Raw genomic sequence first — 16318 nt, 5'->3', positions numbered from 1 at the left:
GGCTTGATGATATTCTTGCTTAAGTCATCTGGCAATCTGTCAATGAATTTAGCCATATTGTCTCAAACTGAAAAAACGTAACTGGCTAAGAGAGCCAGGTAGTTTGCAATTCGAAACTGTAACCATGAGGTCATATAAATTCTTCGAAGAAAAAGAAAGTTTTTTTTAATCTTTATCCTTAGATGTGGATTTGGAGCATCCTTGACATGATTTCTCATTGACTGCAGTCATCATCAAAGAACCTTCGGTTCAGTGTGTGACTAGAAAAATTCTTGATCCTGGGATGACATTTGGTATCTCCTCTCTGTTCTCTTAGCAGTGGGTGGAAGAGATGCTGGGGTTTTCCACAACATTTTTAGGGAACTAGCCACTCTTTTTAATAATTCTTGATATGTCTTATGATCATCCTGAATCAGGGACAATGATTAAGACACTGTTGCCTCAACGGGAGGGGATGAAGATGTATTCAGAGGGCTGTCAGGATGTTTGCAAGGAGGCTATATCAACTGGGTCTGGGTCTGGTTTTAAAACCTGTGGTACTTGATCGGTACTGAGAATGGTAATGGAAATGTGTCACTGCCTTGAGGGTGACTTAGATGGGCGAGGTACCAGAGAAGCCCGTGAAGCATGCCTCAGGGGTTCTAGAACAGCCATTGATAAAGCGTCAGGCCCCAGTTGTAAGTACCCCATCCCTACCCCTAGACTTGCTCCTGAAGACATGTCGGGATTGTTGTCCCTGATTCAGGATGATTAGAAGACATATAGCAAGGAGCACCTATTCACATACTTCCGACGTCTCTTACAATACAATAAGCCCCTTAATAAGACTGGGACTTTTCAACTTGGAAAAGGAGACGACTAATGGGGGACATAATACAGGTCTATAAAATCATGACAGGTGTGGTGGAAGTAAATAAGGAAGTGTTATTTACTCCTTCTAATAACACAAGAGCTAGGGGGCACCAAATGAAATTAATAGGCAGCAGGTTTAAAATAAACAAGAGGAAGTATTTCCTCACACAAAGCACAGTCAACCTGTGGAACGCTTTGCCAGAGGGTGTTGTGAAGGCCAAGACTATAACAGGGTTCAAAAAAGAACTGGATAAGTTCATGGAGGATATGTCCATCAATGGCTATTAGCCAGGATGGGCAGAGTTGCAAAACCAAGCTCTGAAGTGTCCCTAGCCTGTTTGCCAGAAGCTGGGAATGGGCAAAGGGAGATGGATTACTTGATAATTACCTGTTCTGTTCATTCCCTCTGAATCACCTGGCATTGGCCACTCTCAGAAGACAGGATACTGGGCTAGATGGACCACTGGTCTGACCCAGTATGGCCGGTCATATGTTCTTAAAAGAATGGTGGGGCTTTCTAGTTCAGTACATAAAGGAAGGAATGCCACATGTTCCCATTTATAAGGAAAAGTCCTGATTATGACACTGCTATCCCACATCTTGCATTAATTGCCAAAAATGTCTTTGGGGTTGATTTAATATAGTGATATGTTGTGACACAAGCATCACAATGTTGTATTACAACAAATTTATGCTGAAGGGGAAAGCCTAAAAGGTATTAACTGAAAAGAGTGGTTTTCAGTTGATATCTCCCTTTCAAATATTGACCAAACCATTGCCATTCTTAGTTTGTGAATTGTGATCTCAGCAGCTCTCAAGGAAATATGGCTACAGGCATAAGACCTACAGACAACAACAACAGATAGCCAAAGAAACAGATTCTAATAAAAGAACTTGATTAATGCATAGTGTATATGTAGAAATTAAAGACTAAACGTACTGGAAGAAAGCACAGAACATCACTTCTCTCCATCATTCAACACACCAACAGGAGAGGATTCTTATCTAGAGAACATGAGACAGGAGGCTCTGCTACTATATCTGCTAGTGGTTCACAGGTGTGAGGTTAGACCCCTGCACATAAGCTAGGCATAGCCACACAATGGCCCCTGTTGGAACTCACATACCAAAGTGAAACCCACAGCATATTCCCCCATGGCCATCCTGAATTATTCTGTGCTGAGCCAACAGGATGATTCCTGTACCTAACTCAAGGCTGGCATCTCTCTGTTCTTTCCTGTGCAGCTCAAAAAAATAAAGGCTCAAGGAATGTAAAGATCCTTAATTTTGAAGTTTTGCCGTCACAATTATTGTCTAAAAGAAACAGTTCTCTACATAACATTGGGCTAAAGACAAGACAAAATAGTATCTTTCGAGTAACATACTACAGAACCAGTTAGCTTTTCAATCCATCCTCATCATCATATCCACTCATTATACTCCATACCCGAACATAGCCACTCTATGAACTTCATACCCTCATATCTCAATGCCTGTACTTTGACCCAACCTTTTACCCCCAATTGGGGATACTGCAGATTATGTATTCCTTATGCCACCTGATCTTAAACCAAACTTTGCACCCTCGATAATCTGCATGTTATTCCCTGATAACCAGAAACTTCTATGCTCAAACTCTGTTCACTTTTTTTCCCTTTTAACATCATCTTAATAAGATTTTTAATATTTATACAGACCACATCACTGGACACTGTCAATACCACATTGAGTACTCGAGACCGCTGAGCAGGGAAACAACCCACTTCCTTCCCTGACGAGCCAAGGGACCCACCCCAGCCACGTACTCATTGGCTACACCAATACTGACTTGGTGTGCCTGAGCCCACTTATCCACTGACACTTTAAAAACCCTTGCACCCCAATCTGGGTCTATACATATGTGATATGTATGTATCTCTTCACCCTTGCAACCGATGCCTGTAATCCCTCATAACTCAAGCCTGACCCCAGATGCACAGTACCTTCCCTCTTAACTTGTGTATATTTAATTTTAAACATTAACTTTAATAAAATTTAGACATAAACTGGCAACATATATAATAATAGTTGAGAGCCTGGGACTTCTTGAGTGACTCAGACACACTAATACTGAAGCGAATGAATGAACAGTCTCATCTCTGTGTTTCCCCGTCACCTTCAAGCGTGAAAACCAGTTTCAGATTTCAAGAAATGGAGGCAGGGCGCAACAAATTCTGTGACTGGTAAGGGATGCAATTGGAAACGTTTGCAAGCCACTGCTCTATGGGTCCCTGGTTTCTGTAGTATTCCTGTATGGCAAACCAGAAATTTGGCAGGTAAATCTCAACTTTGAGGATTTTTTACCTGACTAAGAAAACAAACAATATAACCAGTACGATATTTCTTGTGTTATTTCTTTCAATATGCATTTGGTTCACTTTATATTTCTGTCAAACTATTAACATGCCACCAACCTTTCTACTGAAATGCACAGCTGGTTTTGGCAGCTGGACAAGACAAAGCTGGGGATTCTGACGCACGAAAATGAGGGAAGCTGTTTGGGATTTTGGCACCCTGGGGGAAGCTGCTGATTTTGAGGTTAGGGAGATTCTTCTCCTTCCCTGCCCATTGTGGGCAAAGGTGACCTCCAAACCACCTAGGAACCCCGCCCTGATATCTTCCACAGCATTTAGCACTAATGGCTAAGCACATCAGATAACGGTTTCTGCTGAAATGATCACCAGTAAAAGAGTTAACATTGACATTTAAAATATCATTATGCATCCACTGAGATTAACTGCAGAAAGTCACATCTCTCAGAACTACAGTTTCAGCCTCTTGGTACAGCCCTTCATCACTTTACATTTAAGTCACAATCATGAAGGATTCATTTCACAATCATAAAGAGCTGGAAACTTTTTTGAGAATAAAATATTAGATTCTGGAACACCATTCTGTAACAATGCACAGTGTCTTTGCAAATTCCACAGCTACAGAATCACACAAAATGTAGGACCTTGGTTAACAGTAAAGTAAATTAATGGAAGGCTAACCTTAAATCTGAAGCAATGCAGTACATTAAAGAAGTGAAAGTCCATACTGATGATCTGTGCAGTAGACATTTATTTAAAACTCTATGCACCCAGCCATGACTCTAGGCACTTCGAAAACTTACAATCTACACAAACCATGAAATACAATTACAAAAAGAGAACAAATGAATTGTATATATAAACCATATAAACTCTAATCATATTCATTTGTAGTTAAATACTCAGGAATATAAAGCTTTGTTGGCACGTAGTAAGAGAAAAATAGTTTGCATTACCGAATAGCTGCCACCCCATGGCCGACTTCATGTATAACACCACTGATGAGGATTGCAGTGAAGAAATACGTCAGTTGGCTGATGGGCAGATTAACACCAGGCACCTGTTCATGTAGGCATGACAACAAAACAAAACAAACTAGGATACTAAGAGATACAAAGACAGATCATTTTGCCTTTAAACATGCTACTGCAACATAGTTGTTTAAAGACCAGAAGCAAGACAAGGGCCCTTTATGAACAGAACTATCAAATGACCCCTCTGCCCTTTCTACCGTATATATTTTAAAAAATTGTTTAAGCCTTTCATTACCTTTTATTGAAGATTAAAAACACTCTGATTAAAAAAAAAAAACGAAACAAAAACAAACTAAATACACATGACAAATCATGGGAGAAACTGCCCTAACTCTCATTAAGCTTCAGAAGTGTATTCAGATTTACACAGAAATGGTATACAAATAAATCAATCATGGAAATTGCAAACACCAGTTTACAACTTTCTGCAGCAACTCTTGTAGCAATCGCTGCTCATCCATCACAACCGCTTTTGTATTGGAACAACAGTAATAGTCCAAAAATCATAAGTCACTATGCCAAAAATGAGATTGGCCTAAAAATCATGAGATTTTTTTTTTTAAATCATGTTTTTTGGTCTCTCCTCTTGTTTGTGGACTCCTTCTGATCACTCCCACTGTGGCTGTGACAAATACAGGTTGAAAATTCAACCTTAAATGCATACAAAATGTGTGCACACAAACAATGCAGGCCCCCCTCTCCCCACCGCTCGGAGCCCTCCCTGACTCCTCTCCTGACAGATGCCACTGCCTCGGACTCCCTCTGCTCCCCATTACCACTGACAGGCTGCTGTCCTACACATGCTGAAACTGACTTCCCTAGTCCCTTGGCTGGCTCCAAGAGCTGCTCCCAGTTCCAAGCCAGCAGGGGAAAAGGCCGCCCTGAGTTCCTACCTTTATTAACCCCCTGCTTTCCGCACTGCAGTGGAAGCATGAGGTCACTGCTGCTGCTGAGCTTGGAGAATGCTCAGTTCTGCAGCACCTGCACCTGGGCTCTGACCCCTCAGAGCACAGAGGTTGCACCCCAGTAATGAAGGCAGCTGCTCTGGCTACCACCAGCAGCACAAACTGAAATAGTGACCTCTAGTATTAAAAAGGGGGAACTGCAAACAGTGCAGGCAAGATGACTGAACTGCCTGTGTTTTATCACCAGAGCCTTCCAAAATTGGCCTGAAATTGTGACACACAAGAATATCATGAGTGTTGGCAACATTGCAATAAGCTGATGTTAGCAATTAGTAAGACAGCCATTTTGTAATTTTCCTTAGCTTTTAAGCTGCAGTGTACGATATACTAAACTACCAAAACGCCACCAGCAATATTTTGATGCAATCAGAGAATTCCAAGCATATAAATTTATTTCATTCTCTCATTTTAGAGAAGCACCTACCTTGAAGAATCCAAGGAGGAAATCAACAACACAAGAACAAGCTACAGGGAAAAGCCAGACAAAGAGACAGAAGACAGGAAACAAAGGAAGCAGAAAATGAAGATAGACGTAAGGATGGGGAGAGGCAGAAATCAACCATATTAGTACAGACAGACTGCAGGACAATGCAGTAAAGAGAGTGGGAAAGAACAGATGGGGAGAAAACTGAATAAAAGAAAAAGAGGAGTGGTACAAAAAAAGGAAGTGACAAAAAAAGAAAGACTTGCCTCTGAAAAAACTGGTTCCGGAGGTGGGAATCAATAAGAGGCGTTAATCACTTAACCCAGGGTTCCTCAAAGTTCATTGCACCACAACCCCCTTCTGACAACAAAAATTACTACATGACCCCAGGAGGGGGGACCGAACCCTGAGCCTGCCTGAGCCCCGCCACCCCAGCCAGGGGGGAGACACACGACTAAGCCAAAGCCCAAGTCCCACCACCCCATGCAGGTGGGACAAAGCCCAAGCCCAAGGGCTTCCAGCCCCTGATCTGAGCTCCGCCACCCAGGGCTGAAACCCCCGGTCTTTGGCCCGGGGGGTGAGACTTGGGCTTCAGGCCCAGCAAGTCTAACACCAGCGCTGGCGACCCCATTAAAATGGAGTCCCGACCCACTTTGGGGTCCTGACCCACAGAACCGCTGACTTAACCTAAAGTTATAAAAAATTAAGCAACGAAAATAAAACTAAAAATCCTTTTTAAAAGAAGGGGAAAGGAAAGCAGAGTAGAATAGAGAGAGAATATTTATGACTAGGCCTGTCACTATCAGCAGAGTAGGACCATGACGCCAATCTCAGCAATAGGCACCACAGTCCTACAGTGTCCACACCTGAGAGAGAGCTCCTCAGGGAAGCAGAGTTAGAATTTCGACTATAGCACCCTACCAATTTGAAGCCAGCCATGCTCCCCCACATTAAGCACCTTCTGTATTTTCTGCATCAACTGGTGGTGTTAATTTAAAGTTAGAGCTGCGGAGAAGAGCAGAGATGTCTCAGACATATACAAGGACAAAGTGCTATTAGCACTGAAAGCTGGCATCATGAGTCTACCATGAATATAGGATGCTTCCCGGGATCGAACGGTTTTTAGACTCAATGTCTGAAAACCTATTTTAAGATATACCCCGTATATACTCGATCATAAGCCGGTTCGTTTATAAGCCGACCTCCTCCCCCCTGCAAATGGATAAGTAAAAATGGAAAATTTTTATGACCCATTCATAAGCCAACCCTATAATTCAGAGGTCAGCAAACTTTGGCTCCCGGGCCATCAGCATAAGCCGCTGGCGGGCCGAGATGGTTTGTTTACCTCGCGTCCGCAGGAACGGAGGTAAACCTAAGTAAACAAAGTGTCCCGGCATGCCAGCTGCTTACCCTGACGGGCCGGGACAGCAACTGGTGGGGAAATTTTTTTGGGGGGGAGGAGGGGAAGCTGGGGGTCAGGGGAGTAACCCCTGTGACCACCCCCCACATGACCCCACCCCTAGCCCCGGGACCCCCCCACTCTCCCCATCCCATCCCTTCCCATCTTATCTGGGGAGGGCCAGGGGAGGATGGTATTTAAAAGGAATCTAATCCTTCATGAAATATACGGAAATTGAAAATAGCATTCTGTTAGGAAACAATGTTATCTCTAGAGGTCTTGATTTTCTAAATTCTACTAAAGGCATTTGTATGAGAAGAGGACCCTTTGTTATGATGCTTCTTTCACACCTCTGACAGTTGCAGTAATTTCCATAGTAAGCCACTGGTAGAGAATAATCAGCAGAAGAGGAAGATCACTAAAGAGACAAACATTCTATTTTCATGCAAATACTCATAAGAGTAGAGGCAGAGAACAGAAGCAGAAAATATTATATAGATAAAGTTTATTAAGCCAACAGCTACAGTATGGGGACTAACTAGTTTTGTGGTTTTGGAGCTCAGCAGCTATTCTTTTGTACAGTGTCTATGCACTTCTCCTTTACTTACCTTATAATAATTATAAAAAGATAATCAAATTGGTATGCAACAGACAGATGGCTGATCTACAGCTATAATTGGAGATGGTCCTACACAACTGTTCCTGTCACTGGGACTACGCTTCTGCCACCAGGTATTGAATCGCTTTATTACCGCTATTTGGATTTATGTGAGTAAGTCAATGGCACTCCACTCTGAAGACTTCTGCTTCATATAAAGGTCTAAGATCATGATGGTCTCTGAGGGAAAAAGTAGGCAATGAAGAGGGGTGCAAAAACAAAACAGCAGACATATAGCACCTCCTCTCCTTTGGAATGTTGAAGTGATGGGACAACTAGTTTTAAAAAGTCACAAACTATATCTGTTTTATTTTTAAAAGTACATCCCATTTTCCCTCTAAACATCTGGCAATAGCACAATATACAGCAACTCTGAAAGGTAGGGTTAAAAAGTATGTTGTGACAATTCAAGGTAAAAGAATAGAATAGGGAATATAAAAAGAATCACAAACCTGCCTAGGAAAATCTTGCTTTTCACCCATATCTCTGAATTAGGTGTCTCTAAATACTTCTCTATCCTTGCTTTAAATGTATTGATATTAGCAGCCCTCATATCATTGGGGAGTCCATTCCAATTTTGGATATTAAACCTAAGTCTCTACTTTCATGGATCCAATTCACATGGATAGGTTATATCCCAAGGGTTCAGTTTTAATTTTCCCTTCTTTTCCCCTCCCCTCTTAACAGAGGTATGTCACAAAGACCTTCCATTTTGTGAAAGTCATGACATGATCAATTCCATGTTATGATCACAAAATGAGGGAGCTAGGGTGGTGTTTCTGTACAAGAATATAATATAAATGTGTAGAGAGAGTGAACCTTAACTTCTTTCAGAATTGTTACATCGACAGAAAGAGAATATAAGAATATTCAGTTGGAAACATTCAATAAAATTTGATGTAAACTGTGCAGAACAACCTTACATGACTTTATATGAGTGCGGGGGACGCCAGATGCACTCTGGTCAGATTATTATACGAGAGGAAATAAAATTAGCTAGATAATCCTTCTTGTAAACTAAAACTATTTATAAAGGTGATGTCATTCCTTCTTCATTGCCACAGATATTCCAAAATAAGACATAAGACATTTTAAATGCAAACTCTTCCATTTTGCAAAATAGTTCTCTTCTTCTTGCACTGTATGATTTAGTGTCTGATATCAGGAACTCGTGCAACAAACGAATACAATGTTATTAACTCTGTAACCAGACATTGCCAACAGAGATAACAAAAATCCCTGTCTCAGATCACCAACTCGACAAATGATCCTTGCGTGATTCAAGTGTATAATCAGCTTCACAATATAATCTTTGCCTCCCACTATCCTGAACAGTTGTTCATCCTTTCTTTCCTCTTCTACCGACATCCTGAACCAAAACAAACTGAAACACTCATCTTTTTGCTAATTACAGACATGGCTTGTTTTGCTAATTTCAAACCCATCACCCCCTACTTGCAAAAAGTAGGGATTCTAAATAGTTGAGTGGAGGCAAATCCTTATAGCTGATTAGTATTCTTAGTAACTATAACACTTTCTGGGTATTCAACATGCATACTATCTATTCCAAATTCCTCTGTGCTTTTTTTATATAAACTCTTTCATGTGTTGCTACCTCTTTTTTAAAAGACTGAATATGAACATGGCAATTTTGGGTATAATTGGTGAGACTTCTAATCTTGCGTAGGAAGATTTAAAGATCAGAAAGGCTAACATCTTCTATGAAGACATCTGTTTAGAATAGGTTATAATTCTTAAGCTGAAAAACAGAGAGGGAACACTTACCACGACTTGCAACATACGATCATTCTGGACTGCGGGGGCCTCAGTTATCATCAGCGTCAGTGTCTGCATCAGTGTCTTTCCAAGGAGAACAACAGAACCAAACATGGCAACTATGCCAAACACCATTCCTATACTGAACCTGAAACAAAGAGAAACAAATGGTCTTGCGCACATCAAATGAGCAACTGCATATCATGAAGACACTTAAATGCATCAGTGCAGCCTAACATACCAAACAATGGGTCAAAACTTCCCCAGTGCTATTCTGTCTATCTGGTATAGCATCACAAAAGTATCAGCAATCCAGTAGAAGGCTTAAGCCTACAGGAGTAGAACTGCATTTTTCTCCAATGAAGACATTAATGCCATAATGCTATACAAAACTGCATCCAGTTGAGGGTCAGGATTAGGCAGTGATTCACATTGTTTCCATGCCACTAGAACAGGAAATACTTATTTTCATAACTTCATAGCTTGCAAAATTTTATTAATGTTTCTTAACCAGTGGGAGGGGAAATTGGTACTGCACAGTATTTAATGATAAAGCTTATTTTCTAGCTAAAATATTGCAAGTCTCTGTCAGCCTCCCACCCCCCCCCCCAACAGTTTCATTGTTCCACTATCACCTTTAATTGAACCTCATCAAGAGTTAGTCAGTTAGCACATTTATTTTAAGCTGCTTGCATTTGTAATTAAAATAAAAGGGACAAGTGGAAGCCAGTATGTTCTCTTTTGCTATAAGATATTATACATATTATAAAAAGGCTATTTATGACTGATGTAAACCCATTTTAACCCAAAGTTATCTTACATCAGAGGAAACAGTAACAAAAAGTATCAACTCAGCAGATCTTTCCTCTTTTATTCACTTCTATCCCACTGAGAGTAACAGCAAAATAAGTTCAGTACTGAACAGAAAGATTAATACACACAATGGGACAAATTCAAGACTTCTCAGCTGTTATTCTCAGAGTTAGTGCAAAATAATGCTGGAAACGCAGTTTTGCATGCATTTTCTGGCCACCCCAAAAGTATCCACACAGCCACTGTGCATATCACTCATGTCAGGAGCATAAAAAATTCCAACAGAGGAAAGTGTAGAATCGATATAGGCTAAAATGTGAGCAATGCACCCTAACTCCCCACATAGCTTTAGAATGTCCAGTAAATGGCATTGCCAACAGAGCCAAACTTGTGGCCCGATTTCTGTCAGGGCTCAAAGCAAGAAACTTTTTAAGCGTGTGCCTCTGGCCAGCCAGAGTACTGAATTTGGTTCCGCTGATTTCTCAGATTGCCCTCCCCACCAAAAGGTGTAATTCTGAAATGGGACTATTTGCATACAGTCTGACTTCAAAGGGACTACTCAGATGCTTGCAGGAAAAAGCTGCAAGCAGTATACCAATATTGTAATAATAGCGCGACTTTTGTCTGCTGCAAAATACCAACAGGCATTTTAGGCAATGCTGCAGAATTATTACAGCTCAGCTTCTTGTTCATCTCCTTAATGAAAACATACTTTATAAACAAAAACTTGATTTCTAATAAATGTTTTTGAAAGAGTACAAAGTAGAAGAGGATCTTCTATACATACAATAAAAAGTATGTTAAGTCTTCAGCAGAGCAGACCAGGAAAAAATAATTTTTATTTCTGTATTGGGTATTTCATAATCCCTAAAACTATAAGTATCAATGGTGCACTGACAATTTTCAGGGAAATTAGATTAGGAAAATGCCTAACTTCCATTAACTTCTACATTCCAGTGACCAGGGTAGAGCTTAGTGTACAGGGCTGGATACACCTTGCAAGACATGAAAAGCTCTCCTAATAAATATATAACCTACAAATTTACAATGTTTACAGCACCCCATTTTTTCAGCCAATATTTTGCCAAATACGGATTTATAAAAAGAGAAAGAAAAGAAGATTGGTACTGCAACTACATTTGTGTGGTTTTAATACTAAGTTATCAAGGCTGTATTATAACCTGATCATTTTAAAACTAGCAGTGTGGTAATAATTATTGTTACTCTGATTAATAAGAAGAAAGTTTTCTAGTGTTTGTCCAATACAAGGCCAAACTAGAATTCTGAAACTATACCATAGATAAAGAAATCTGGGTTTCCATCGTCCCCAACTGTAGAATAGACGGTTGAAGAGAGCAGTTTGCCATCGCATATGAAAAGGAGAGATGCTCAGTCCATATGACATCAGCCAATCTTCATAAGATGCTTTCAGAGAGCTAGATGACTATAAGAAACAATGGAAAGTTAGTTTGACACACAGCTTTCAGGAAGATTTCATGTAATGACATCCAGTAGAACAAAGAGAAGAGTAGTATATGGGAGTATGTATGTGTGCATATAGCAACACTTACGTAAACTACCCAAAAATAATGAAATTATAAATTGTGCACAACACATACTTTGTAGGAACTATAAAACCTTATAACAGGAGCCTAATGTGTAGCCAGGGCCGGCTCCAGGCACCAGCTAAGGAAGCAGGTGCTTGGGGCGGCCAATACAAAGGGGCGGCACTCCGTCCGCTATAAGAATAAATGACAGTGTCCCACTGAAAAACAGATCAAAAAGTTAATACAAACCTTTTTCCCCACAGATTTTTCCAAATAGCACGTCTTTTCTAGTACTGACCATAACATCAGCTCACACCAACATATTCTCACTTATGCAGCTTTAATACATAATAGTGAATCTAACAGATACTTACTAAACTCTAATTGCTTGAGTTTCCTAAACCCTTCACACTAGCTTCACTTTAACTTCTCATGGTTCAGGTCTACCTGATCCTTGCCTTATTAATTTTATTATAAACTTGATATCCCTTATCATTTTTACAGGCCCTCAAAATTATGAATGCCTGCTAAATACTGGGGAGCCATATGAATACCTTTTAGCACCCAAGGGTCCTTAACATCCTTTTGTAACTGACAAAGCCCGCTCAAGACTCCTCAAGAATTTCAGCCTCTTGATCTTAGAAGTTAAAGCCTAACCTTAGTTGTGTGTATCTAAGGCATCTTTCATATCTGCTAGGACAGGGGTGGGCAAACTACAGCCTGTGGGATTGCCATCCCCATGGCGCCAAGGGGCTAAGGCAGGCTCCCTGCCTGCCCTGGCCCTGCTCCCAGAAGTGGCCGGCACCACGTCCCTGCAGCCCTCGCCTGCAGGTACCACCCCCCCACAGCTCCCATTGGCCGGGAACGGGGAACAGTGGCCAATGGGAGCTTCGGGGGAGGTACCCGCAGGCGAAGGACGTGCGTGGAGCCCTCTGCCCCCGCTCTCCCAGGGGCTGCAGGGACGTGGTGCCGGCCGCTTCCGGGAGCGGCATGGGGCCAGGGCAGGCAGGGAGCCTGCCTTAGCCTTGCTGTGCACCGCAGCCACCCCAGAGTCGCTCAAAGTAAGCAGCACCGGGCCGGAGCCGGCACCCCAAACCCCTCCTGCACCCCAATCCCCTGCCACACCCTGTACCCCTCCAGCATCCCAACCCCCTGCTGCACCCCTCCCAATACCCCAACCCCCTGCCCACTCCTGTGCTAGGAGGAAGGACAACATTCCACACTTTCTAAGGATGTATGACTGAAGACAATGGGGCTCTGCAACGATTCAGAGATCTGCCTATATCAGGAGTGGGCAAACTTTTTGGCCCGAGAGCCACATCTGGGTGGGGAAATTGCATGCAGGGCCATGAATGTAGGGCTGGGGCAGGGGGTTGGGATGCGGGAGGGGGCTCAGGGCAAGGGCTGGGGTGCAGGAGGGATGCGGGGATGTACGAGGGGGCTCAGGGCAGGAGGCTGGGGGACTGGAGGGGGTGCAGAGTGTAGGAGGGGGCTCAGAGCAGGGGTGCAGGGAGGGGTGCAGAGTGCGGGAGGGGGCTTAGGGCAGGGGTGCAGGAGGGTGCAGCAGGGGGTTGGGGTGCAGGAGGAATGCCGCAGGGTGGCTGATGATGACTAAAGATATTCAATTTTGGGATTTTTCCTGGACTCTCCTGCTCTCCTCAAGAGTCCTCTCAGGACTGCTATCAACTACTCAATTGCCTCTAAACCATATGGTTTCTTTTTTTCTTTGCTCATGGATGAGCAGTATCAAAGCGGATCTAAAAAGAAAAAGGATGGTTGCTCAGACAGACTGAGAAACCCATTTCAAGGCCCTTATCCTGCAATGAGATGTAGATGGGCAGACCATTTGGAGTCCCAATTACTTCAGTGGGTCTCCACATAAGTGTAAAAGTTTTGCCCACATTCAACTGCAGGATAGGAGCCCAAAATTGTTTGTCAAAAAAAGCCTTTGAATAGCTAAAATCAGAAGACAGCCTGATGGCTGGTCTTTTTTTGTTTACCTATGAAAGAAAGATCGTAGTTCAGATTTTGGATTTTTTTCCCCCTTGTATTCAACCACTCCTAATGAATGGAGTGCCTAGCTCAAGTTTGTTTGCTGGTATTTGTTCTAGATCTCCTCAAATAAAATTTGAACAATTTTTTAAAATAACTGATTTTTTTTACAAATAGCTTATTGGACTTTTTGTCAGCTTAATTATTAAATCATAACATCACAATATTTTTCTATAAAATGTTTGGCAAATATTGCTTTCATTATTCGCTGAGCTTTATTTGTTTTTTATCAAGGCAAGCAGCAGAGGGAGCTGCTTATTACTCCTGCCTGCTCATCTTCTAAATATTAAGAGAAAATATCTTTAAGAGTTTGTTCCTATATAATTTCTAAAAATATTTTTGCACCTAGCCTACAGCTAAATCTGTTTGCCTTATTGGAATAAGCCAGGTTTCATCAGGGCTGACGTGAGTGATTAAAATTGCAGGATTAGGACCTTTGCTCTGAAAAATAAGAACAGCGTGGAGGGAGCACTATGTTTGATTTTCACAATCGTTGTTCTCAAGTTTGTTACATTTATATAAGTATTTAACGACTTGGATCTACTTTCAAAGGACGAGCAACAAAACAAACAACTAGCATCAACATTAAAATTTACTGAGCCAAGTTTTGCTAGTTATGAAGATATACTTCCTCTGTGGACGATAGTACTTCCATGATCTCTATACAGACCACTGTATTTATTTAGCCAGATTTATAAAAATGCTAAAAGAGACACTAATCCATATGCTCTAGGGCAGGGTTCTCAACCTTTTTCTTTCTGAGGTCCCCCCCAACATGCTAAAAAACTCCACAATAACTGTTTTTTTGCATATAAAAGCCAGGTTGGCATTAGGGGATAACAAGCAGAGCAATTGCCCAGGGCCCCATGCCACATGGTCCACTGGAAAGCTACATTGCTCAGGCTTCAGCCCCGGGTGGCAGGGCTCAGCGACCTGGGCTTCAGCCCCATGTAGTGGGGCTTCGGCTTTCTGCCCTGGGCCCCGGCAAGTCTAACGCTGGCCCTGCTTGGCAGACCCCCGAAACCTGCTCGCGGCCACCCACGGGGCCCCAGACCCCTGGTTGAGATCCCCTGCTCTAGGGTCCCTTGATACAGCTGCGAAACGCATCCTTTAATGCAGCAATTTAACCCACCACACATCCCTGCCCCTGTCCCTTTACCTTTCAATCCCTCCCACCACCTCCACCGCCATTTTCAAACGGAAAAAGGAGCCTCGTAACACTCCCCGAAGGTTACTTTAGAACTATTTCATTCACAAGTGGGTTATGAAGTTTTGTTTTACTTGTTATGGCTGTGACCATGTATTAAAGACGCTAAGACAGATACGCGGGGCTGCCTCGGGACGCAGCAAACCTGGGCCGGGGTGCGAGGCGCCCCCCACAGACTTGGGCGGGGGGGGGGGGTGGGGGAGGGACGCACCCAGCCAGCCCCGCCCCGCTCGTTGCTGCAGGGGCCGCCGGCCCACAGTGACCCCTCCCCCCTCGGGATGCAGCCGGGGGTCCAGCGCTCCCCCGTCCTTTCGGCCCGCAGCCCTTCGCTGCCCCGGCGACCTCACCCTCAGCAGCGTGTCCGCCAGGTAAATGACGCACCAGCCCCCCAGCACGCAGACCACCACCGGGATCGGGATCATTGCGGCACCGAGGAGGAGGCGGCAGCAGCGGCGGTTCCCGCATACAGAGATGCCCCCGGAACTAAACGTGTCTCGGAACCTTCCTGCGGCAGCCTCATTTTCTGGTCGGACACTTCCGGGAATGGGACACGGGAGAGACGGCACAACCGGTCGCGGGGAGATTGGATTACGTCGTGATGTATCTAACCTCCCTTGTCTCCCCCTCCCCATGAAAATCCATAGCGGCGAATGGTTGCTGGTGCGCATGCGCTTGCTACTGCCTTCAGCGGGTTGCGACCTTTGAGTTTGCGCATGCGCGCTGAGCTTCCTGAGCTGCCCCGGCGAAAACTAGGGAGGGTGCTGTGAGAGGAGCGCTTGTGGCTTGTGCGCAGGCGCAGTGAAGTGATCTTTCCAGGCTTCTCACGTAATAATAGCTCCTCTTGGGCTGTGCGTGGGGCTCGAGCTGCGCATGCTCGGTGGGGGGGCTCGCAGTGAAGGAGAAGCGTGCCATGACCTTGCTGCACAGTGACATTGCTCCGGACCTCACCTGCTGTGCGCCCGTCACCTGCAGCCCCCTCTGGCATGGTGGTGGGGGGAGAAGCCAGGCACGTGCCTCCCTCCAGCACCCTGCACAGCAGCGAGGAGGAGGGCACGGCCCCAGTCTATGCCCAGCGAGCACCACAGTTGACTATAATAGTGCCATGCAGCAGAGGTGCTTGGCCCAACGGCCAGGGCCCTGCTTTAGCTGCCTGGCTTGAGTTAACCTGGCCCACGTTTGAAGACTCAGAATTTCAAACCCTAGCCTGAGCCCAAGTGTCATATCCCAGCTCCTGCCTGCT

The 16318-nt window shown here is 43.7% G+C and overlaps 1 protein-coding gene across 1 annotated transcript in view; it reads right to left on the bottom strand.

Moving 5' to 3' along the window:
- LOC113406102 (membrane-bound transcription factor site-2 protease-like) overlaps positions 1 to 15825 on the bottom strand; it is a 40353-nt gene extending 24528 nt beyond the window's left edge. Inside the window, exons 1-4 of the mRNA XM_026648814.1 lie at positions 15426 to 15825; positions 11568 to 11716; positions 9469 to 9607; positions 4160 to 4263 (exon numbers count right to left, since the gene is read on the bottom strand). Coding sequence (XP_026504599.1) covers positions 4160 to 4263; positions 9469 to 9607; positions 11568 to 11716; positions 15426 to 15746 — 713 coding nt within the window. The 5' untranslated portion in view covers positions 15747 to 15825. The remainder of the gene's footprint in view (positions 1 to 4159; positions 4264 to 9468; positions 9608 to 11567; positions 11717 to 15425) is intronic.
- Between the last annotated feature and the right edge of the window lie 493 nt (positions 15826 to 16318).

Source organism: Terrapene carolina, unplaced genomic scaffold (assembly GCF_002925995.2).
Source record: "Terrapene carolina triunguis isolate 2854851 unplaced genomic scaffold, T_m_triunguis-2.0 Scaffold22, whole genome shotgun sequence".
Lineage (NCBI taxonomy): Eukaryota > Metazoa > Chordata > Testudines > Emydidae > Terrapene > Terrapene triunguis.
Note: the sequence above shows the minus strand (reverse complement) of the source record. Positions and strands in the feature narration are given on the sequence as shown.